This window comes from Aquarana catesbeiana, linkage group LG13 (genome assembly GCF_042186555.1).
Source record: "Aquarana catesbeiana isolate 2022-GZ linkage group LG13, ASM4218655v1, whole genome shotgun sequence".
In the NCBI taxonomy this organism is placed as follows: Eukaryota; Metazoa; Chordata; class Amphibia; order Anura; family Ranidae; genus Aquarana; species Aquarana catesbeiana.
The window spans coordinates 105,128,297-105,155,348 of record NC_133336.1 but is presented as its reverse complement, the minus strand read 5'-3'; the positions used below and the strand labels follow the sequence as shown (position 1 = coordinate 105,155,348).

The following is a 27,052-nucleotide window of genomic DNA, read 5'->3' as shown; positions in this document are numbered from 1 at the left end:
ATCCAGTCAGACAGCAATGTAATGGGGGTGCTAATTGTAGCACTATATCTATACTTGGAAATCACAGCAAAAAAGGTACAGTTTGTTAGCCCCTTCTCTGGTGTTGTCAGGTCAGCCTGAACTAGTATGATGCATGTAGAATACCTAAACTGGGACAACTGCAGACCAATGTAGAATTTATCTTAGGACACTAGAAGTTGTAGATGAAAACCTGACTCATGTTCTGCTTCCACTTCTCAACTTCCAGTCTGTCTGTCACTATTAATAGTGTATAATACTCTGAGATATTGCTTTATGGCTTTATAGGGGGGCGTGAACCTTTCTAGCAACTTAAAGTGACACTAAACAGAAAGGTACCTTCTATTGCTCATCCCCTCCAAATCACCAAATTCCTTGACTATTTGCTGCTGTGATCTGACTTCCTGTTAGAGGGTGGCTACATCCATTCCCCACGGTCCCACTGTATGTAGGAACGTAGCTACCCTCTCTCATTCACTCCTGACATAGACTATGGACTAAGGACTATGGAATATGTAGCATACATAAATCAGTGCACATGACTGCAAATAACATGCACTGTTCATTCCGAAAAAAGGGGGCGTTTCCGGAGTTCACAGAGGACGTTACACAGAGGCAGAAAAACAGAAGAAAACATTTCATGAAAGACAGATTACAAGCCATTAGGTAGTAGACATTAATGGATTACTTTTGTAGGATAATAATGTAGTTTTAGAATATAATTTTTAAGCTAACTATAGATACTTAGTTTATTCCTCCTAGGCCTAAAGTATAACTTCACCCATTACGTTTTTTTTTATTTTTGATAGCGTGGGGAAGGATTAGAAGTCTTGCTGGTTTTTGATGCTATATTGGGCTCCATTAAAAAGATTTATTTATTACAGGTACTTATATAGCACTGACAAATTACACAGCGTTTTACATTTACAGTATATTGTACATTCACATCAGTCCCTGCTCTCAAGGAGCTTACAATCTAAGGTCCCTAACTCACATTTATACATACACATACATACTAGGGCCACTTTACCAGCATGTCTTTTTGAGTGTAGGAGAAAACCAGAGTGCCCAGAGGAAACCTGCGCAGGCACTGTCCTAGGCAGGTAGTGCCATGGTTGGGATTCAAACGGACAGTCCTAGTGCTGCCAGGCAGAGGCAATAACCACTATGCTAGATTTTCCATCACTTAAACTGGCCATACATCACCTGAGTTTCGGCTAAAAGTAAGGCACCACCTGGCTCCATAAAAGTAAATTTTTCATGGATTGAGGATTGGGTTGAGGAATCTAAAGGGAATCTTTGAATGTAGGGCTAGCTTTACTGTTCTGATAACAATGGTTTTGCCACACAAAGAAAAAATGCAGCTGGATTTATTAGCTTGCTACAGATGGAGGCTGTACAAGACAAAATCATTATATTCCTCTATCCACAGTGCGTGGATGGAAGAATCTGCACTTCTGGCAATTATATTGAAGCAGCCGCAGCACCGATGGCTGTATGAATATCCAAAAGGTGACTTATCTGATAGGATGCAGTCACTGTTTGGCCAACAATTTCCCACCCAGCTCCTTCGTTTTTTTAATGAAGTTATGTTAAGCTGGGTGGTGCTGACTGGGCCACCCACAACTTGAATTTTAAGGTCTGTATGGCTAGGTTAAGATTAAGTATAGTCAAGCAACTAATAAAGGATTATACATGGTTTGGGAAATGAAAGAAAAACTATTTTACCAGAATAACCAAACTGAAAAGGTCTTCCCTTATTAATAAAAGGAGATCACAGGGGGCTAGAAACAAAGCACCTGAGAAGAAAGCCATGCACCCCATTGCGATTGGATATCAGGAAAAGCATCTGCTGCTCTAAGTGTGAAAGATACAAAAGAGTATCCCTGCATCCTTTCAGACATGCATACCATCTACTATTCCTTAAAAAGCTAGACTTCAAAAGTAATAAGGTTTTTACTTAAAGTTTTAACTCTCATCAAGCCATTTAGCCAAAGTCACATGCCTTGGATGTTGGTCATATGATCAGCATTTAAAGCAGACCTGTTAGTCTTTATTTAACCATCCCATGAATACCGTTACCAATGGAATATAGGTCTACTTTAACCTAAACACTCTTGCCCAATAGTCTTCTACAACTGTGCATACTCACCACAGGCATGTACTGAGTTCTTTACATTTCTCAGCTCATCTAGCTCTGCTACAAAGCTGACCAAAGACATAGGATGGTGGTCACTCAATCTCCAACAGATTGGGAAAAGTTTGCATGTTATGTGACCTCTGCAAACACCTCACGACTGACTGTTTAAGAGAGAAAAATTGATTGAAGATGGGTTTTCCTTACTCTTTGTTACTGTTCTTCTGAGAAAAAGGTTGGCACCAGAGTTGTCTGCTCAATACTACAACACACATACCCAGCTGAGGTGTGCATGTTTGTCACAAATAATCTTAAGAATGATAATTTTCTGTCCATTATCCTATTTCTATGAGCACAAAGCTGTTATTCACTTTGACTGCTTTCTAATCAGTCAGCTCATGAGTTTATTGGGGTCTGTGGGAAAGTGAACCACATAAAAATCTGCTCTAACAATCAAACTGTAACATTTTCTATAGCTAAAATGCTGTTGTTTAAGGACATAACTTCTTTTTCTTCTTCCAGGAGTGTACTGCAGAGGCCATTCTAGGGAAACTAGGATTTTAAAGTTAACACTTCCAGTGCTGTGGGATGCTAGTGTATATTGGGATCTTCATTCTTAAAATAGGTTGCCCTTTAATGTAAAAGAGGTTAAGGAAAGTTTGTTGGGTAAATATGTAAAAAAATATATTTTAAATACAATCTATAATAATATCCCTTTTGGCGAAGACACGGTTAATTTAGGACAACCCAGTATTTTCTGGCAGGCCTACCTGTCACTAACTGAACAGGCCTGCTAGATGTCCTTTGAAGACTGCTGCCATGCAGACACACAGGGGAGGAAGGTTCAGGTTACAGAGGAGCTTGGACAGGGATGATTAATTACAGCAGTGTCTGCCACCAGCCATAACACAAGCAAAGGGCTTCATTTTGTTTTGTGTTTCCTCCACACTACCCTGTGCCCTTGACAAAAAGGTCACTTACCGACATGGGAATTTTTGGCCCATTCTTTAGAGGATTTTTAACCTGTCATTTTATCAGGGACAAAGAGTATAGATACCCATCAATATGGTGCAAATGTGTTCATTGTTCGATGATTGTTGGCTGCAGCAGAAATCTTACTAAGCTAAGAATGATCAGAGATATACTGATTTAGCTAATGATGTACAAAGATTCAAACTTCACCCACTCTCCAGTGCATGGCAGAACACTATAAACTTCAATTTTGCAGCAAGTAAACCAATTTCCAGTCATACAAATTTGTTGGTGAGCATATTGGTTCTTGGCAATCATTTGGAGAACTGGCAAACACTGAATTTTCCACCCTAACTATCTCCCTATCAGAAGCATGACAAAGTACCGGATACCATCCTATACCGAATGGTGTCCTTGATAAGTGCTTATCACACCTGCCAAGAGTCAGAAATGGTTTATTGAGCCCAACAGTTTATTACACACAGGATCATGGCAAAGCATTTATCTTGTGTTGTGGCACCATGTCGGATCAAACACAGACTACAGCATCTGGTCACAGCTTAAGTTGCAGACTTATTCATTTAATTGACAAGGGACCTTCCCGGAAAGCATCAGGTCAAGGAAAGAAGTTGTCTGAAGCCAGACACACTGGAATAGATTTTACATCCAGCACCAGTGGATGAGCACTCAAAGACCCCAAACATTGGTGCAAATTTTGAAAAGGGACCATTTTTACATCATACAGACTTTAACAGAGGCACTCTGCCCCAGGCCTGGTAATATTCCCAGGGATATGGTGTTATATATTCCATTTATTTAATGAGTTCAGATAGAGGAAACAGAGGCAAAAGAAAGGATAAAGAACCATCTCTGCTGTATTAGTCTATGCAGAATGCAATATGAGCACCGAGCTAGTAAACAAAGTAGTAACAGAAGGAATGTGTGGGCCACATGCCCTCCTGAGCCAGTGAAAAGTTGCACCCTCTACTCCTCCTAATACCTTCTATTACCACTAAAGGACAGCATCACAGAGCTGTTTTTTGGCCAAGAGAATAACTGCCATGTATGTCTTGTGCTGACTCTGCCAGTGCTGAACGGGATGGCAGTGTTGCTTTATCCTAGCATCCTAGTCACTTTAAAAATGAATGAAAACCTGGATTTCACTACTCTTAGACATGCTGAACAGACAGCCAATTGCACAGACATCGTTTAGCACAGCAGCTGATATTAGTACTGGCAGATTTCAGAGTCTCGTGCAAAAAATAAAAAAGCAAAAACATGTAAATAAAATATCTAATGGAAGGAATGAATCGGGATATGCTATTATATTCTAAGCTGATAATAAACCTTTAAATGTGCCACGGATAGCTGTGGAACAGCTGAGCAAGCCTGCCAATCACTGTGAGAATGTAGAGAGTAATGGTAACTGTGAAAGATGCTCAGCTTCTCACTTCTAACAAATCTGTAAATATGACTGCAGAGGCCTATTACTATCGAATCTGCAGCGCTTCAGAATGTGTTTATGCTTTATTGTAACTAAATCAGAAATTAGGAGGTTTAATATTTGTATGGGGTTACTGAGCCCATCAAGAACACGAGCCAGGGTTTTTATTTTTATAAATTACAGTGATAAAGGTGTCCGTGTTCACAGGGGCCGGCTATATTTTAGGCTGTCCAGCTGGTTTTTACACAGCATATTGTGCCACAGCCTGCACTGCTATGTTAAATATATTCACAACTAATGTTTGGCTGCTGTTCAGTTAAAGCACCAGACTTGTTTTCTTAGGCCTACAGTCTTAGAAGCTTTATGGGTCTCATTTATAAAACTAGAGAAAGGAAGGTATATGTGCTGCCAATAGCATTCAATCTGATCCTGGCTCCAGTGAGCATAAGATAGAGAAAGGTAATGCTAGTCCCTACTCTTTATAAACCTCCAACCCCAAATTAAGCAAACAGCAATGTACAAAATACCAATTGCAACCAATTAAAACATTAAGAAAGGGGGGTATAATTGGTATAGATACATCTTCAATGGTCATCACACTGTCTTTTTTTTCCCAAATATGTCTGTCAGTTATCTATAAGACACCGTACATTGCTCCTCTCAATCTATGCATCGCTGTAATTAATATACCTATACTATGTGAGTTTTCAATGAAGTGGTCAGATTAGAGCATGAACATAATCAGATGTCACCGACCCATTCCTATTATCAAATGACCTATCATCCGACGCACTGGAGCGTACAGTCATACACTTTAATATGATAGGTTACAAGCAGAATTCAATTTACGAAGAGAAAGAGTACTCTGGTACTTTGTAAATAAGGACTGTTCCTTTAAATATAGAATGAGAAAAAAAAAACATGACAGATGGCACAGAGTGGGGAATGGTGGAATGGTGAGCCAGTCTCCCAGCAGAGGCAAGAGACGTGAAGGAAGGGAGCAGAGAATGATGGAGGAATGGAGAGAGGGGAGAGCAGAGGGATGGATGCTATAATTAACTGCAAGTGCCTCAAACATGTGAACAGGGGAAAAGGAGGAGTGCTGTGCCGCATGCTGGTCTTTGAAGTAGGAAGTCCCAGAGATCGCTAGAGGAAACCTGTCAGATCTCACAGGTTCCACTATCAGAGATTTCTGTAGAGCTTTACACTTCAAACCCGCTGTGTTCACCTCACAATCATCCTTTCATTGCTGAATCTCACTCTGATGGGGCTTTCCAATCTCTTCTACACAGACATATAATGGCTGTTCTTGTACTGAACATTAGAGTGTGAGCTCCCAGGGGGAAGCAGCAATTGTGGTTGTGTTGCTGGCCTGCACAAAAGCAAAATCAATGGTACCAAACAAACAAACAAGGCAATAAATAAATACATAAAATAATAGAACACAGCCAGAGATCTTGTCACACAAATCTAATCTTCAATAAGCACCATATGTATCTAAAATGAGCTTCAGAAAACATTATGCCTCTTTCTATGTAATCAATACTTTTTGATTTTGTCACTGCTGCCAGATATAGGTGCACCGATTTGAACTTTATGTACTCTACTATATGTGTTGCCCCGGACTCTTTCTCAGCTTGTTAAAATTCTGCTCCAAACAATGGAAAATTTTCCTACTCTGATCCTGAATGAACTGCATTGTCAACCTTATTAAGGCAACGTAAGGTATGTTTAAGGTACGTAAAGCTGAAATATAGGTAAAGCTTTTTATTTCTTTTTTGGACAGGGATTGGAACCTCCATCAAATTTTCATACCATTTGTTACCATTTGTGTCTCTGTTGGTGAGATTTCTCTGCACTTCCTGTTAGGAAAGGAAGTGCTAGGAAGGCTTTTCAATGGGGATGCAAACAAAACACATTGTTATTATTGTCTATGCTTTCCTGTACTGGTATCAACATCAACAGACATTTTTTGTACAGGCAACAAAGGGACAGGACGTGAAGGAAAATCTCCCTAGCGGGCTCACAAACAAAAATAAAAACCTAAAAAATGGAGGATAGGCAGAGCTTCAGATATGCAATCCAAGCTTTACTGAAGTTTCTTTGGGGACATGGAAGATTCCCTTTCTCAACTTCCAAAAAAATATATTGAAGTGACACTGGGGCTTCAAAGCTATTTAATTCTGGAGCATGAAAGGATGAATCATTTGATGAGCAAACTTGCTCTTGTTAGGCTGCTCACAAGGAGCAGGGCCCCCACAGTTGGTACCCATAAAGTGACTTAAGACATGTATAAAAAGAACAAGCACCAAAACAATGGTTAGAAGAGCCCAAAACCTTTAACTGTTCTTAAAATGATCACACAACAGCCAACGTGTTTCAGGGGAAAACACTCCCCCCCCCCCTTCAGCAAGGCTCAATGATATTTGCAAATGTTTTAAAAAGCTTTGGGAAGCAGATGCCAGATAATTCTTACTGTATAAAATGAAATCAGTTGGGCAGAATGATACCAGTAAATTGGTTGCAACAAGGTTTGTTGTAGCCATTTTACTGGAATAATGCTGTTTTATGATAATTTTATGAACAATTAAAGCAATTATGGACTCTTCTAACCATTGATCTGACACTTCTGGTTTGTATGTACTTTAAGTCCTTTTTTCAAAGTGTCAGTTACCTCGAAATAAGGTTTCTCCTATGCCATAAGCCACACACCCAACTTAGTTTTGTTGGTGTTTTAGTCAGTGCAACATGAATTATTGTTAACTGACAGAATTTTTTTTATCTAAAAAACAGAAGACTTTATTGAGCATAAGAAATAAAACATACAGAGCAAAACAGATGTAGAAAGACTGCAGGTATCACCATCATTGCATTTGAGACAATGCTCACCACCCTTAATATAACAATAGTCATCACACATTTAAATATGAACAATTTATAATAAGCAATTTCAGCTCCAAAGCCACCCCTAAGAAACCTCTTAATAGAGGATATAACAACCTCACAGCTTTTACAATATGCGCTCCAAGATAAGATCCACTGGAGTTAGACCCAGAACATCTAACCAGGGGGACCAGGGTTTGTCAAATTTCCCTGCACAACCTCTGTGCTGGTAAATACATTTTTCAAGTATTCCCCCCTCTCTCTCCCATTTGGGTGATCCATTCCTTCACTGTGGGAGAACTGACAGAAATTTGAACTCTTCCATACTCTGGAAGAGTTAAATGGGGTAAGGCTGGAGTTAAGAGTTACTAAGCTGTTCCCCATTGCATGGAAAATAGGTAAAACACATTTGTAGGTTGCATTTAGTGTTTATAATATAATATTCTGCCTTTTTTTTAGACTGGGGTTTCCCTTTAAACTATCTATATAATTGCAGCGAAAAATGCTCTATAGTATCAGGTGTGAATGGCACAAGCCAGCTATACTTGCCAGCCTGACTGTGCAGACAGTTGTACTAGATAAGAATATGTCAACTCACGAATGGATCTCAGCCCTCTCATTGCTGCAGCCTCAAATATTCATACAGTCATAAAAACAAGAGCAAACAATATCAATGCCGACAATTACTGCCAGTTGTAGATGCCAAATAAAAATCTCTATGTTTCTACTGATGCACCAAACACAAGGAAGGCCACATCACAGAGAAAAATAAAACCTGCAGTACCTTCCATAAAACTACAAGGCTGTACTTAGCCTAATGATGTCATGAGCTGGTATGTGAGAAGGGCAGATCCAGAATTTCCAATGTCCAATTTGCAACCACCATTTGTTTTTTCAACTCATTTTCTTATGGTGGATATGCTTTGATTTTGGGACTATAAATAGGAAATACAGGACTCTCTGCAGCTCAAGTAAAACATAATTTTATTTTTTCATCTGATGGATTGCCTAACAGGACCTGATCTTATGCATGTAGTATAGTATCTCCTATACAGAGCTTTAATTTTTCATTTCTGTTTTAGGTTTGTGCATACAAAAGTTAGTTTTCTTTTAAAGATAGTCAATTGAATGTAGAGCTTTTTATTCAGAGATTTCCCAGTATCTTAGAAAATGTCTATTATAAACTCCTAATACCACAACTAAATGGCCTGTTGACAGCAGTTCTCAACTTGGTGGTACTGCTTGCTTTTATATTGCAGCTTATGAACCCCCTTACCAGATATCTATACACATCTGACATCACTTGGTTTATCCTTTAAGGGATAGCTCCAGATAACCAATTTCGTCACAGATGTGCATTACTTTCCCTGTAATGAGAAGTTAAGAAGGACAAGCAGAAGATGTTAGGATCCCACCAAAAGGGGCTGAAGCTGATATAAACAGCTCTTGTAGGCTCACTTAAGAAAGCAATGTACAATGCTTTGCCTGATGAGGGAACATTTAGCTTAAATCCTAAGTAAGTGGTGTCTTTGTGACTGGAGACTTCCTGCTTCTGTCCATGATTAAATATGTGTTCTGTGGGGGAAATAGAAGAGCACTTGACGGGGAAAAAGTGGGGACGCTTGAGAGGCTAATTGAGTGAATGGAAGGCTCATTGGAATTAGAGAAGAAAGCCTGGCTCCCTCCCTTTCCATGGGCACAACAAGTACTTGGAGTGTAGGTCAGCACATTGTGTACCGAAAATACCTTTCCTTTCCTGTTCTATAGCCTAATCCTGATTCATGGGAACAGAACAGTCAGGGTATTTGGTAAAGGTCCCATATTGTTCATAAGCATAACCTAAAGGGAAAAAAACATGCCTTCTATATTATCTAGTAATGTATAGTATAATTTGCGTCACACTTCCTAGGGAGGCCTTTTCACCTAGTACAAAATGAGCATCATCCACTTGTCAAGACTGGAGTGTCTCCTCACTCACTGTTGTCTCACAAATACAATGCTGCGAGGCCTGGCCAGCTGCACCTGTCTATGGCAGCAGATCCTGGCCTCTGCAGTTTATACACATTTGGAGCCCAGCTACAAAAGACTAATGACTTAGCACAACACATCAATTCTGGAGAAAACAAAATGTCTGTTTTAACACATTCCTAAAGTTAAAGGACCAGTACCTCTAAAACACAAATTAGGATATATCAAAGATCAGTTAGTAGCATTTACATACATAGTTGTAAAGGTTTCATAACATGATCAATATGGTATTTAAGGTAACCTAGCTATGAAACTAAGCATTAGCTTGATAAAACACGCTTTCTTTAAAAAGGGTCAGTTCATCCAGAAAAACGTTGTGTAGGCACCTGGCATTTTTTTTTTCGTTAAAAATCTCTCAGGGGCTCTGATGGTGAGATCTCTGTGCTTCAGTTCCTGGGTCTGCAAACCTGCTGTGGTCATTATGGGATCTCTGTCCCTGTTGAAAATTTTTAGCTGTTTTCTCTTATGGAAAGATCAACAAGAGGTGCCAGAGCATGTAAGCCCTGGTTCATACCAATGTGGCTTTGAAATCGTGCTACTTCAGCTCGATTTCAAAGCTGCAAATCTGTGCGATTTGAACCTTCGATTTTACTGCAGCTTGCAACTTCATTTAGGAGAAGTCATTGCAAATTGCATTAAAATTGCAAAAAAGCAGTGCAGGAACCTTTTTCAAAGTCGCAGCGACTTGAGTTGCAGCATTTTGAACGGTCCTATTGCAGTCAATATGGTTCAACTTGTCATGCAATTTTGAACTCTCAAAGCACATGACAAATCTCACTGGTGTGAACCAGGGCTAAAGGCGGTTGAAAATTCAAATCTCCAGAGTAAACAGAAAGTAGAGCTTGGAACTATGGCAGGAGGGTCACTCTTTTGGAATATAAAAGCCATGCGAATCCAGAAGCTGACTCAGTCCACCAGGCTGTAACAGCTAAAATATCACTTTTATGTGGGCTGACCCTTAAAGTAATTTAATTGGAGAACACTGCAAACAACCTCTCTTGGGCCTCTCTATGACTTATAAATGCATTGGCCAATTGAATCTACAAGGGTTTAAGTATTTCCAGGATTAGCAGACAATAATGAGTTCAGTAAACTGTAGTTCACTAGTCCAATTACTGTGTTTACCCCAAAATTCCTTCCTACATGTGATCATCAAGGGCTGGATATGGGCGGCATTAGCCTATAGCATAGATTTAGTCATAGGTGTGCACAGCCTATTGCATTAGGGTGTGCACCCCAAAGCTCAAACATGTCTGCATGGGTGTGCATGTGTATATATACTGACGATGTCAGCAGAGCAATGGACGGTATCAGTAGGGCAAAGATTGGTGTCAGTAGGGCAGTGGACGGTGTCAGTAGTTTTTATTTTTATTTTATTTTTAAAAAATTTTTAGGAGTAAAGTTGAAATAAGTAAATCGTTTTATATCTTTTAACTTTTGACTGATGTCTAGTGGACCATACTGGCCAATATGCAGCTTCCGAAATAATACATATGTATAATATAAAATTCTAATGTACAATATGACTTCTGAAATACCTTAGTACAGCACTGCCTGATGATCATGTCCTCTATTGTTATGGCAGTTGCACATTCAAGGTTTTTAGGATGTGTCTATGAAACAACCAAAAATGGCGGTATGTTCCTGTCTGCAAACTATACATTAGAGAACATCACTGTCTTTGTTTATCTTTCCTGTGGGATACACAGTATTTTAACACCAAAGAGATCCTCTTATTTATGCCAGCTATTAATCATACATTATTTCCAGGACTTATATTGATTAAATTAGCTCACAACAGTTCCCTATTAAAGCTGAACTCTGGGCATAAAACCAGGACGGGAGAGGCCCAGGAGCTCTACCTACAGCAGGCTGCATGCAAAAAACCAGAGGAGGGGGCAGAGACAAGACCAGTCATCCTGCACAAAGAGAGAGAGCAGTAGTGACTGGTCTTTTTTACAGGAAGCTCCTGCACAGAGGCAAAATTTCACACTGGATTACTGCACAGACATAGAAGAATTCCACTAAAGTCTCATGTTAGAATATACAGTACATGCATTTTCTATTTAGATAATATTTGCTTATCCTGGAGTTCAGCTTTAAGAATGGTAATCCGACCAGCTCAGCCCAGTACTGTCACTTCAATCTATCTGACTCTTATAAGGTCCCTTTGTTTTCAAATTCAAAGAATAATCATTAGTTATTGTGATAAAAATGGGTAAACTATTCCTAAACAAATAGAATTTAAAGCCTAAAGCCTGAAGCAAAGCATATGTCCAGTAAAATTATACAAATGTAGCATGCCTTTTTCACACTTGTAGCAAAGCATCCTCCTTTTTGTAGACCAGACATTATTCATGCACTTAGACACAATTCATAAATATCAGTTGATGTACTAAGAGTGTTTATAAACAAAATATCTCTTCTACAGCCTGAAATTAAGGAATGGCAGAGGTGCCGCCATCACAAGTCTGCTCTCATTTTGTGATATGCGCTATAACAATAACATCTGGAACCTGATTGCCTACAAAAGGCAAGGCTTCCATTTGTCTTCATTGTTTTTCTGTAAATTAGCACCAATTTGTCACATAGTGGAGGGGCAAGCAAGAGTCCCTACAGAAGTGGACTTTCCTCAGCAGTCTTCTGTAAGGGTCTTATAAGAAGCACTGATAGTATGTCAGGGGTTAAAGCATTATACGGATGGTACGGCCCCCAGCTGAAGTGATGTAGCCAAGAACAGCTGTGAAGTAATTCTACTAATGATGAGGATAATAAGCACATGGCAGGGTTCAGGGCTGGCTGCTGAGGCTTCACTGCTCCTGAATAGATAGAAGTCATTAAATACCCTTGATTATCTCTGACCAATATGTAATGGGTTTACAGCCCTTTCAATTAGTCAGTATTTGCCTAGGACTCATTATTTTGCCTTTTCTAAAGTAAGAAGTCCAGCGGTTCACTGTTCAGTGGAATTTCCGCTCAGCTAAGTGGGCAGAGGCCAGTGACCTTTGGAAAAGTAGGATCTCAGAGGCAAAAGTAAGTCCTGGTCATACACTGGTATGAAAGGAAGAAGCAGGCTACTCATTTCACCTTTCCCTCTTCAGACCCGAAAATGAAGATCCGTAGAGCTATATTTGTCAACTGTGAGCTTAGCACACTCTGTTCATCTTCCCTAGAGGGCACATTGGTTTCATATATACGAACTACTGGCTCTCAGAAGTATGAATACCTGTGACAGTTTGTACTGAGAGTCTCTGCAGCTCTATAGATAATTATGCTGATGTCGAGTTATGAAAGCTGTTGCACTGGAATAATATATAATGAACTGATAACACATTTAGCTGGTAGGATTCACAAGTGCAGATTATAATATACTGTATATATATATATATATATATATATATATACACAGATTATAAATACACTTAAAGGAGAAGTACAGCCAAAGCTCATTTGGCTGCACTTCTCCTATGGATCACAGAAGTGCAGTTCGTTCTGCACACCTGTGACCTGTTTTCAGCAGACAGCCCAATGTCCGCTGATGTCACAGAGGTGGTCCAGGCTCGGGCAGGATCGGGACAATGAAGTCGGGATCTGCTCACATGCCTGGACCGGCACCCAGCTCAGCCTCTCTGAGAGCCTGAGCCAGCCGACCCCCCCCCCCCCCCCCCCCCCAGCCCAGCAATCTAGTGAGGGAGGGAGCTGTAAGAACCTCAGTGTTAGAGCCGACGGGGGACAGATGCAGCATAGGACTGATGCTGCATCCACTTAGGTAAGTATGATTAAATATATATATATATATATATATATATATATATATATATATATATATATATTCCTATACTTCTCTTTTAAAGTTGTTCACCAAGCTAATCTCCAGTTTAAAAAGAAAAAAAAAACAATTCAAGTATGTATTCTTAACTGGTTTCTTAACTCAGAATAGCCCCTTCTATTGCCTCCTCCACGTCTCCAAATTCCTTAATTTTTGCTGCTGTGATCCAACTCCCTATTAGAAGGTGGATATATTTGTTCTCCAGGGTCCCACTGTATGTAGGAACATATTTAATTTATTTATTTCAGGTACTTATATAGCACAGTCATTCAAATGAGTCCCTGCCCTCAAGGTCCCTAACTCACATAGTAGGTACAATTTAGACAAGAGCCAAATAACCTAGCAGCATGTCTTTGGAGTGTAGGAAGAAACCCGCGCAGGCACAGGGAGAACATGCAAACTCCAGGCAAGTAGTGCTGTGGTTGGGATTTGAACCAACAACCCTGGTGCTGCTAGATAGAAGGGCTAACCACTTAGCCACTGTGCTGCCCAATATAGTCACCCTTTCTTGCTTCTTCAGACATTGGGGTTGATTTACTAAAACTGGAGAGTGTAAAATCTGGTGCAGCTGTGCACGGTAGCCAATCAACTTCTAACTTCAGCTTATTCAATTATGCTTTGACAAAAAACCCATGAAAGCTAACTGGTTTCTGTGTAGAACTACACCAGATTTTGCACTCTCCATTTTTAGTAAATCAACCCCACTGACTAGGTGCTATAAACTCTGGACTATGGGATTTGTAGTGTGCATAGAGCAGTGAACAGGACCATAACTAGCATGCGCCGTTCATTCCAAACAAAAGGAACTGAGGGGAAAAGGAGAGCAAATAGAAGATGTTACAAGGAGGCAGAAAAACACAGTAAGACATGATTTAATGAAAAACATTATTTTTGCAGAATACAAATATTGTTTAGTGTCACTTTAATCTTCAATTTAAATGCATATATGTAACCTGTTTTACTTGCAAAAGGATTCGTAATTCTGTTTATCCTTGTGATATAGGCACCCATGCCAGACAGCACAACCAGGTCCTAGACCTCTCTGCAGGTTACACTGCAGTTAAGCAACAGCCTGATCCAGGCCCCAATCTGGGATTGGACAATGAAGAAGCCACAATACACTGATGAAGTCTTCCATGTGTTTCCACTCTGTAAGTATGTTCCCCATATTAAAGGTACATCAACGCCCTGCACTACACAACAATGCATTCAGCAGCTGATGAACTATAACATTTTGATGCAAGGGTACAGCTACCTGTATTATGGTGTCTCTATAACCCACAAAATAAGTGGAAAGACAGCGGAAATGTTACACTCCATATCAAACATTTATCCTGGCTATTTTAATTCCACAATACCACACTGGACAACTCAGCTACATTGGAGCCCTGGAATTATAGTAATAAACTAGTAATGAATGACAATGACAAGCTAATGAAATCTGGTCAGAAGCCTATTCTGGTATCTTATTAGTCTGTCTAGATTGTAAACCAATGGCACCTAAGTTTAGGAGCACTTTTTACACAGAAACAAGTAGTACCACCTATTATATATATACTGGAGTGTAGAGACTTTAACAATGCTCATAAAAGTCCAATTTAACACTGGTGACCAGTATGATGGCACCCTGAAAATAACATATATTTACTAAAAAAAGTTTCCAAAGTATTTGAAAATCTGTGATATTGAGAAGGCTATATGCTGCAAGTAGAGCCAAACCAAAGGTGTGTGGAGTCTGGTCAAACTCACCATGACTCTTATTAGAATCCTATGAACACCCACAGTAAAAGCTGGTACACTACAGCTCCAGCACATACAGCCAGTGCTGGGATTGGTGTAGTAGCTGTGTGTGTGTGTGTGTGTGAGCATTACTGACATTACTACATTTTTGGAGTATAGAAAACACCATCCCTTCTCATGTTATCCCTAACACTTGAATGTTGGACAGAGTTCAGGAGATGCACATGGTTCACAATGTTCCTGGTGCACCCTGGAAATGGACTCTTCATAAAAAATTCATTCGGCATTACAGCATTGAACTGTGCATTCCCAAAGCATGACAGCAGTATGGATTTTTTATAGGCTTTTTTTAACTCTTCAGTCTCAGGGAACAAATGTACATAACATTAAGGGCAACGATGGCACATGGGAACTTACTGTGAGATGCTGGAAGAGCCACGCCCTCATTATATTTGTTGCTACTTTGGGGAATATGCCTCTTTTCTTTTGCCTTTTTTTCTCTTTGTCTGGGTCATCATCATCCCCCGTGCCTGGAGAGGCCACACTGTTATCTAACACGTCCCCTGCAGGAAGAGAAACACAAAGACTCAACATCAGACAAGTGTCATCAACAAACCTATAAAAACTTTGCAAAATTTGGTTTTGATTGAAGTTGTCGATTTTACCTAAGTCTGGCCATACATAGACAACTGTCTTATTGCAGGCACATACCCATTTTCCTTTACATTGACAAAGTGTTGGAACCCATTGTAGCCCTCTTCCCAACTATGGCAACATGGAGACATTGAGAAGTTTGTTTCCTCTTCTAATTAAATAGACAGCTGGTTACACAGAGATCCCGAAATAAGTTGGAAAATATTTTTATGTGATAAGAAATCCTTCTGATATTCATATTGTAAGCCCTCAAATTAAGTTTTAGGCAGCTTAACAGTAACTATCAGGGCCTAAATGCCCACCACTGGTCATCGTTCAGCTTAAATAACCCAATCAGATTCATGAAAAAAAAATCATATTTTTTTTAACCCACTGGAACCTGATTGGGTATTAACAAATTAGCCTACAGGATTTACCAGTGATATCCTTAACACTCATTCATGAGTAATTCTAAGCTGAAGAAAACAATCGGTCTTCTGTAACTTAGAATAAAGTTCATCTTACTTCTCTATAGTAATACAACACTTAATTAATGCCCAGTGTTCCTGTGCATTCTCTGTACCAATCCAAATGCTGTGAAGGTGTAGGCTCTCCATCATCAGTAGTATCTTTACCATGTGATAGTACTACGATCAACTGTCTATTATCTGTCACCTCTTTCTCACTACCGAAGAACCATTATGGTCCGTCTGTACAACTACTCAAAGTACAGGCTGCTGCAAAGAGTCATTATGAGCAATGCAACTCAGCAACCTCTCAACTGCTGCAAGGCCTATACTGGATCTAGGTTGCTGCTTATTATCACACCATTCCATACCAGCTCACTGTACAAATTGATGATATTGGCTGATCTATTTGTGCAGTAACTAAACTACAGTATGTTGTCCTTCCATGGTCTGAGCAAAGCATGTCCAGTACCATCTAGCCAGGGTTTCACAAATGTCCTAAGTAGTCATAGAACGAAATGTGTGTTGTAAATTAACAAATAGTGGACATACTGTAAATAGCAGTGGTTACTGAACAATCCCTTAAGTATGGATTTGACCAATTAATATGGTTTATCTGAGGACACATTAAATATGAATTAAAGGAGAACAAAGCATGAGTAATAAGGATGTAAAATATAAAGTAGTCACATTTTTAGCATCTAGCAGGTTTTAAACCTATCCAAAGCAACATTTTGCTAATGTGGGTCTCAGACAACATAGCTACCATTTAACCTACTGCATACTTAACCACCAATGAATACCTACCAATTTGCACTCTTTGATACAAAACTTGCTGTCTGTTAGTATGAGTGGATTTGCAATATTTTTTGCATGCATTGCTATAGTATACAATCAGAAAAAGGCAGGCCAAATGCAAAAAGCCTGATATTACATACATACATTTAATCCTAACAGGAGTCCTCTCTTATTGACAAGATACATTTAGGCCAATCTGGATAAATCCAAATTCATCTTGGTTCATGGATCACAGATTGAGGGCAAATTCTCCTATGATCCATGCGGTCACTATGCAATGGATTCCCCACATGGTATTTCTAGCTTGTAAGTTTCATTACCATAACCTATAAACTGTGGGTATAGGCGGTGTAATTTTACACCAACACCACTCCAAGGATAAACAGATGCAGGTAACACAGTGTGTAGGTTCTTGTAGTCCCAGACTGATAGGATGTGTTTAGAAGCACCACAACCTCACTAATTTTACTTTAAAAGACCCAATCACACTAAAGCCTCGTACACAGAATGAGCTAATCAGATGAATGATCATCTGGTTTTTTTTTTTGTGTTTGTTTGTTTTGCATGCTAGTCTGATATTGAAAATAAAGAAGCTTCTATTCTTTTGTTTCCTACCATGCGTGGTCTTGGTCTTCCAATTTTTTTCAGATGAATACAGTACAGATTAGATGAACATCATACAATCTGGTATCGTGCAAGAAAATTTGCCGCGTTTGTCCCATCGGATAATTTCGGATGAACTGTCGTGATCAGCTCTCGAAAGCTGTGTACTGATGATCAGATTATCATACGATAGCTCCTATGAAGGGTGCTATATGTTAATATACTCAGAGCTTGAACTGACCTTCATGCACCCCAGGTGAATTGTCTTGTACTCCTGCTGTTACTCCAGTTGGCTTACTAGCCTATAGCTGGCCATGAACAGTTGAATTTTCATGTAAATGTTCATACATAAATTCTGAAAAATCAGAACACTACTTTTGCCATCAACTCATTTTTTGTGAAAGCCCTTAAAATTTTGTCCAGTCTTGCTATCTAAATGGATTCCAAGACATGTTAAACAGTCAAAATGCACTGAGTGTGCGATCTGCTGTGGATGTCAATATAATCCTAACAACACCCCAAAAGCAGATTGCAAATGCAGTACGTTTGTCTGCACCAGATTGCATGGTACTGTAGTTCCATGCTACCCGGTGCATTGCGTTTTTTGAATGTGGTGCATGCACTACTTTGCAATCAAATGAATAAGCTGAAAATCACATCAGACATTGCTCAGAGCGCTGTAGCATAGTGGTCTGTGTTCCTGTGCGATTCAGGTGTGAACTGGCCCTAAAATATGTACAATTTTTCCTGAACGAGAACCAAATTCACAGTTAGACTTTTTAAGTTAAAAATTTCCATCCTGCACGTTTGAATTTTTTAATCACAATGGCTGAAAATGAACATTAACTTGACCCCTCTAAGCTTTGGAAAATTGAATAAACATTCTGAAAAACATTTTTTAACAAAATTCTACTGGTGTGTGGCCAGCTTTGGCATCACATTACCAAGCCACACAAGGAGGTGAAGGCTGGAAGGGATAATACACTCACTATGCAACAGAACACCTAGAATAGATGCCTAGACGAATGGGGCAAAATGTCACTCTACCCTGCTAGCAGTCTGGTTCTATGTCATTTGCTGGCATTGCATATACCAACACTGGCAATGTACTCTTTGCTGTTTTTGTTTAGTCCTACAAATCCCAGGAGAGCACCAGAAACAGAACAAGACAACTACCTGCAACAACATACCATTTCAGTCCCATTAAGAAGCTAACCTTTAGCAATAAAGCCAATGAGAGTATTTAGTGAATAAGTAACAGCCAAGTACAGTACCACAAAACAGCACTGAAACAGTTAAAATTAAAAGAAAAAAGAGATACGCTCGTCAACGCCTGTGTGCCAACTTAATCAGAAGTTTCCATCACCCAGTCTTACTCTTTTGTGCTTTTCCATGGCATTAATTGTGCATTAGCAAAAATCATTCACTTTTAAGAGCCTTGCTTATTTTTTTCGCCCTGCGGCTCCGATGCCTTGAAAGCAATGCCTGCAGGGCATGTGAATTATGTATCTAAAAAACCCCTGCTGCCGGGGCAATACTGGCCCCCACCTTCCGAAAATTTATACTGCCATGTCTCCCCCTTTTTGGGAAGGCATCAATCAATGCGGGCCGGATATATCGCTCGCATGCATTAATATTTGAACTAATAACTTTCGGGGGGTGGAGGGGGGGACAGGGCAGCTAGGGCTAGACATGGATGTGAGTTACTTGTGGGATAATCAAATGCAAAATAAATGAAGATTAGGAGGACACTCTGTCACTGAGTCTCCATGTTCTAAGCAGCCATCTTGTTCGTTATAGAATTCAGAAAAGAAGAGCCGTTTTTACCACAACATATTCATTACTTGCCAAAAACATATTCTATCCTCTGCAAGGCAGATCAAAGTTTCTTGCCTTTATTTTTACCAGAATGATGGTATGGTTTAATTTCATTATATATTTGAAACAGTATAAAGCTAATGGCTAAATATATTTCTAATTAACAGAACTGACAATACCCCTAGTGTGTTTACTGCATGTTTTGCACGCATTTTAGAAATAAAATATGGTTGGTGACATTTGTTGAAATTATTCTGTTTTAGGAAGGAGAATTTGACAATGTTTTGAACTGCCCAAAAATGTTTTTTGTTTGTAGATGTGTAGCTTCTATTTCATATGTTAATGAAGTTGGCATTGAAACATTTCACTAAAAGTATTATAATATATGTGGACATTAAAGATTTTTTTAAAATTCCTTATTTAAGGTTTTCAGAATAAAAAAATACAAAAACAGGATACAAAATCAACGATAAGTCAATATAGTTGGTGTATGTAGCACAAACATACATAAGCCTATGAAAAAACAACAGTTCAATAAGAACTTGGAATGCTATCCAGACACATCATTTGAAGTGTGAGTAGACAGGTATGTTGGGGGATCTCCCCAACATTTGTTTACAGATATCTGGAAAGGTGATGCACAAGAAAATCTCAAAATAAACAGGGTCAGCTCAATACACCTATGATCTTATGAAATAGGACCATCTATTTCTAGATAGAAGGGGGGGGAGAGGAAAGAGGGGAGAGGGTTCAAGTTGAGGAGTGGACTGGGGGGGGGGCTGTTATATGCAGAGGTTCAGAGTCCGGTAGTCTGCAGAGTGACCTCTTGGCACCCTAGCTATCATGGACCAGAGCCAGTAGAGTGCCTATTAATATGACCCCCCCCCCCACTGACCCAAAGGAATTCAGGATCTAGGAGCGAGATTCACTAGCGACATCACCTGCGTAGTCCAGGGAAAAGGTGCAGCCAAACCAGTAGAACCAGGTTTTGCAAAACTGTTCTTCTTTGTGATTGTAAGAAGTAAGAATGTCTTCCACTGTGCAAGTTTAATGGATTTTGCTTAACCGGACCGCCAAGGGAGGTGAGATCATCTGCTGCCAGAAAAGGGGGTGCAGGCCTTAGTTACATTGAGAAGATGGATGGTGAGAGAGTGTTTGTAATGATTGGAGGACATAGGAGCCATTTGTAGTCGGTAGGCCACAAGGTCGTCATCTAGTGATATGTCAGTCAGTTTGTAAACCAAATTTCAAACCCGTGTCTAAAAGGGTTGCAGGTCCAAAATATGACTTAAGTTGTTTCCAGTCAGTGACTAGAAGGTTGTTTGTTTTGATTGGTGTCAAAGAAAATGATCATTTATTGCTAATTTGAGGATTTCTTTTCACTGGCTCATATAAATTCCCCATTTCAAGTTATTGCTAAGTTTCAGTGTTAATTGTTAGATATATTGACGTAAGTCCCTCGGTATGCATTGTAATTTTGAGTTAACCAGTGCTTACAACCTAGGTTAACCTCCCTGGCGGTATGATTATTTCGGATTTTAGGTGCTGAAAGTGGTACAATTATTTTGCATGGAAATTTGGCGTTTTATATTGTAGGCCTGTAATTCTTAACAATAACACACTTAAATCTGTCCAAACAAGAGTCTAGTAGATATCCCAAGTATGATGAAGTTTGAAACACAAAAACATAAATTATAATATAATAAATAAATATAAATAATTAAAAAATAATAATAATATAATAATAAAAATAAAATAAATTTCCCCACAATTCACTATCGCTCAGTTCTGCAAGTGTTCTAATTTACTATCGCTGTTTTCTAGCTGATCTAAAGCCGCTTTTGACATAAAGGGACACTTTTTGGTTGCTATGGACAATCTCCAGTTTCCAGGCAGAAAGAACAGTATATATCATATAAAACTGCATGCAGGGCATGGGCCAAAGCACTGGGGACAAAAGGGATGTGAAATAATTTCATACAGTACTGTAATCTGTAAGATTACAGTACTGTATGTGTTATGATTTTTACAATTTTTTGAATTTGCCGCCAGGCTCCGCCCCCATGCATCGCGCCGCTCGCAGGGAACGGAGCCTGGCACAGAGAGGCTTCGGAGGAGACAGGGCCCACGGACACTGTGGGGGACATGCAGGATCTTGGGGACAAGGTAAGTAAAGCTGCACCAGGATCCTGCAATGTAATCCCGAGTGTGGCTCAGGGTTACCGCTAATGGGACTGAAATTTAACCCAGAGCCACACTCGGGATTACCGTCAGGGAGGCTACGAAAAGTCATCCGAAGTGCCAGTAAGGTTTTGGTTGCACTGTGTCAGCTAGTAGATACTCTAGGGATATATGGATCTGCTACCAGCATGTCATGGATAGTTGATGTTTATTAATCTTACACAGTAGTCCAAAGCCACGTGAAAGAGATAAACTAGAGGGGGTAATTAACACTCTCTGCTGGCCCAAACAAACAACAAGTCCAGGAGTGTGACATGTGCATATTTACTGGGAAACCAGACTGATATAAAATTGGAACAAGCATTACTTAGCCACCTATCAATCTCAGATGAAGTTAGAGGCTTGTACCAAGAAAACATAAAGTTTGCAAAGATCTGTGGACTCCCTAAATGAGCATGTGTAAATAGAGAAATTTGAAATGAGTTATAATCACATTCAGTGCCATGTGTCTTTTGCTGTTTTATTTTTCTTTTTCTTCTAGTATATATTACACAGGTGATTACACAGATGTGATAACAACACTTATTATTGAGGTAACTCACCAACCAACCAAACCAAACATATATTGCAATAGCTGTGTACATACAAAGTGGGTTATCAAATATCTCAGTTTACTTAGGTTGGCCACATATGATCCCTACTAGAACTGTACCCAGTTGGGGCATGACTTGTTTTTGAATGAAAATCATATCAGGAGAACATTTTTGTATTAGTAGAGGCCACTGTTTCCCTTCACTATGGATAAAAAGGAATGAGAGCTTCAGGTGTTTACACTTATTGGTTGTAAAATGCTGTGTGGTGGGTTCCAGTGGCAAAGTGACTTTTTCAAGGACATGTGGATGTTTCACTACCTGTCATGTTTCTTTAAATATCTGTTTACCTATGGCATCCTTTGGTAGTAATTGTACATAAATAAACTGGTTTATAGGACAGATACAGCCTAGTAAGTAGTGTTAGCCATCCAACTGCACTCCATTGCTTTGGATCTATTATCACCCATCAGTGCAAAGTACAGTATGGAATATGGCTTCTATGGAGTGAGAATAATAGTGGAGCTATACAAAACAGTGATTACATTTGAGTTAAGGTGACAAAAACCCACTGTCTGTGTTTCCAAGTCATTAACCACATTGGACAAAGATCCATGGGCACAAAAAGACCCCAAATTAATCTACCACCATACCAGTAACCATACACTATGTAATACTTTTTACTATCTCATTAACCATAGCCAATTATACCACAACTCCAACAGTCATGAAAAACATCTATTATCATCTAAAATCCTTAGCCTCCATACAGAACTGATTTACTGCTATACGGTTACCTACAGGTTTCCAGTGGAAGTAAGCTGACTACGGTGCAATGTCAATCAATTAATGATGGAAAACAAGGGCTGTTAGACACTGCAATACTGTGAGCTAAAAACTACAAGCAAGTAACACTACATACAGAATCTGTTAAAATATGGATTTACAGATTGTACAGGATCCAAACTCATTCAGCTTCTTGATGAATTTCTTCTAAATTTGTTAAAAGCTAAAAATAAAAAATGAAGAAATGAGTATGTGTTGTAATATAATATGTTCATTTTAACAAATGCTTACTTACAATGTCAATTTTTAAAGAAAAGGTTAACAAAGCACATTCCTTCTCAGCAACAGAACCAGGATTAAGTCTTATGGTCACGCACAGACCTGGAGTGCTGGGAATTGTGGGTACGTCCTGATAGAGCCCTCTGACTTTTAGTTCCTATGTAAATGTGGATACGCACACCCATGTATACATTATATATATCCCAGCTCCCTTAATGTGCACACTTCTCTACTGTGCCAAAGAACAGCCTAAGGGCAAAATCTCCTAAACATTAATGGTTTTTGACTGCTCCCTGGCAACCTCGGGCTGCTGTAACCTGGGTGGATGTGATTGTGTGAGGCTGAAGAGCAGGCTGCTGCTTTCTCAGCTGTTTGTGTGACACAGATGGAGAGAGGCTATTACAGAACCAAGCTGAGAGAGCTCTGGGATCTGAGGTGTAGAGCTACAGCCCCTGGCACATCTTGGAAGACTAAAAGGGTGTATGTGAGTGTGAGTGCACGTCAATGAACCACTGAGGGAAACAGAGGTGTGATAGAAAAAATCTTTATGACTTCTTTGTTAGAGGAGGAGTAAAGATTTACGGGAGTTGTTGCCCATAGCAACCAAATCAGGTATTGTGTTTTGTTTTCTTATATTGCCCACTAAGGCTCGGTTCACACTACTGTGATGTGATTTTCATGCGACTTTCAGTCCTATTTATTAACGCAACTTTGGATGTGGTTAGCATATTCTATAGAGCCAAATCGCACTGAAATCGCGCTCACATAGCACAGGAATCTTTTCCAAAATTGCATTGCACAGAGTTACATTGATGTGAATTGGCAACATTGAAAAAAATTTAATTTCCCTTGTCATGTGATTCTGTGCAACTTAAATCAAATTGGAAATCGCACCAGTGTGAAGCAGCACTAAATGGTAGCTGCAGTCTGTCTGACTGCTGTATACAAATGTCTTGCTTTTCCTTCTGGTTTAGTCCACAACATTTTTTTCTGTATTGCTTTCAAGTAGCAATTTTTCATAGCTTTTTTCTATAAAAGACATATATAAAGTATGTTGTTTATTCTGTACTCTGAAGTAACACACATAAAATCAAACACAATTATAACCCTTAAGTAAACTATTTAGATGAGCGGCAAAATTACTTCAGCATTACAGAACAAGTCCAGTTAAGTGTGATTACTACTAGCCATGACCTTGATATCCTACTCTACATTTTCATTGCACTCCAGGACCAAAGTGCAAATATATATATCAGCCATAACATTATGACCACCCACTAAACCAATGACGAGGCATGGACTCCACTGGACTTCTGAGGGCATGCTGTGATATCTGCCACCAAGGTGTCATTAGCAGATCCCTTGTGTCCTGTGAGTTGAGAGGTGGGGCCTCCATGGTTAGACTTCCAGCACATCCCACAGATGCTCAATTGGATTGAGATTTGGAAACTATGGAGGCCAATTTAACACCTCAAGCTTGTAGTTGTGTTCGAGAAAACCACTCTTGAATTCATCATACCAAGCCACCCTTTTCAATTGCTCCGTGGTCCAGTTATGATGAGCACGTGCCCATTGTAGCTGCTACAGTAGCTCTTTATTGGATCAGACTACATGGGCCAACTATGACTTCTCATGTGCATCAATGAGCCTTGGCCGCCCATGACCCTGTTGCCAATTCAGTGGTTTTTCTTCCTTGGACCACTTTTGGTAGGTCCTGACCAATGCTGGGACAGGGAACATCCCACAAGAGCTACCGTTTTGGAGATGCTCAGACCCAGTTGCCTAGCCATGTCCTCCGTTTTTCAGAGTACCTAATGCAATAGAATATAAGGCACATTGGCTAAGCATTGGGCAACCCTGCTCAACAGGGCTGGTGTAAACAAGCCTTAAGAGTTATAGTACTCATAAATGGGTGTAGCACTCATCCCCTGGAGGTGCCACAAAGAATATAACCGGGTCTCGATTGCTAGCACAGTGGCTGCCTGCCACAGACGCAGTTCCATGCACACCAACAATACAGGCTCAGTCTTGTGGATGTATTTTTGAGAGTTTATTGCAGAAAACACCGGGGGTCAAGTGGCCCAGGATACTCAAAATAATATCAGAAATCAACAGGAAAACAAACTTCTAGCACAGTAGGTCTTACTCACAAAGTTCCAGGTCTGCCACCCAGCTTTCACATGACACTCTTCAGTGAGAGAGACAAAATATCCTTCTCCAAACCAGAACTCCAGGACAGTACTGTCCAGCAAAAATCCTTCAGTAAATCTTCTTTAGGTCCTCAGCCCAGCAACTACCGAGACCAAAACTGCAAATCTTCTCTCACACTAGCTTCTTCCCAGGGATAGCAGCCCCTGGAAAACTGGAACCCTCCTAGCAGAGGAAAGAATACTCTGAAAGGGCCTCCCAAATATGTATCACCATGACATCCCTGCTCTATTTTCTGGAAGCTTCCTCCAGAAACGGGCAGGGCCAATCAATCACTTAGCCGAGGAAACCCTGACCAAACCAAAAAAACAGATCCTCGTTCCACTGACTACAGTGAAGCCCAAAAACTAAATTTAGTGTAACAGAGGCAGGGCGCCACATGGGTATGATATAAATTCTTTATTTGCAAACATACAATATGACTGTGTATCGTCACTAAATAAGTTGGTTTAACTAAAAAGATATTGATCTAATGACCTGGAAAATTGTGAGCGTAAACTGTTTCCCACTGTATTATTGCTTTATTCCTCTGGTGAGCTTGTCCAATATGAACTATCCATGATAGATAAATATGACATTATCAGAGGTCATCTCGTGATGATACCTATAAGTGTTAGGTACTTGGTGATGAGGTGCCTTGATTCACAGGTGGGTCAAATATATACGGTATCTGGAAATGTAGAAACCATTTGAGGTCAAGCTATTCACAAATTTGTAGCAAAATGAGTGCACTTGTATTTTTACAAGCCCCCTTTTCCCTTTTGGAAACAGTCTGCATTAGATTAACAATAATGTCTAAAAACAACACCTTTATCCAGAAAAGCGATTTAGTTCAAACTGGAAACTTGGGAGTAAGAAAAAAAGAGAATGGATATATATGGATATAAGGGTGAAATATCTCCCCGTTGGATAGTATGCACTCCATATACATGTGGGTGATACATGCAGTCCAGGGCTGGGTGAACATGTTGTTGCGTGCATCCACTGACACACAGGAGGGGAGGGGCAGACTCTACTAATCTTGCCACAACTCCTGAAAGGAGATTGGGGTGTAGCACCTTCTAATACAAGCTCTGTAAACAAAGTATTGTGATATAAGGATCCAGTGACATATTTCCCTGTGCAGGCCCATCTTATTAAAAAGCACTTAATTCAAAGTAGAAATTATGACATGCCCAGTGTAACCTCATTTTATTCATGCTCTGTTGCACTGCAGCACTTTCCAAGCTTGGATATTTTCCATTCTTAATTTTAGGCATGATTCCTTTTCTTCCTTAGAATCCCTAATGCACTTTCATCTTTCATATTTCTGTGTTGCATTAAATAGGGTTGTATTGAAATAAACAGGGCTATAAACCCTACATTTTAGTGCACATTTTCTTGTTCTGTGTTTGTCAAATTTTACATTCTAGTAATCTTATAAAGAACACACATCCAGGAGTATCTGGCGGTTTTTGCTGGCCATGGCCAAATATTTATACCTTTACAAGGGCTGAAATTTGTCCTGTCAAAAAATAATAGGTTAAATATTCTATACCAATATAGCAACATACACTTTCTGGGGTATTTTGTGCCACACTCTATATTTTTATTTGCTGTTAAGCTTCTCTTGTGTTTAAAAGTTTTTTTTTATTATGG

The 27,052-nt window shown here is 39.6% G+C and overlaps 1 protein-coding gene across 4 annotated transcripts in view; it reads right to left on the bottom strand.

Annotated features, from left to right (window-relative positions):
* The window catches only part of MEIS2 (Meis homeobox 2), a 214,330-nt gene that overhangs the window by 94,187 nt on the left and 93,091 nt on the right, over nt 1-27,052 (bottom strand). For all 4 annotated transcript variants that reach the window (XM_073609148.1, XM_073609150.1, XM_073609146.1 and 1 more), the window contains exon 8: nt 15,469-15,614. In XM_073609148.1, the coding sequence (XP_073465249.1) occupies nt 15,469-15,614 (146 nt within the window). The remainder of the gene's footprint in view (nt 1-15,468; nt 15,615-27,052) is intronic.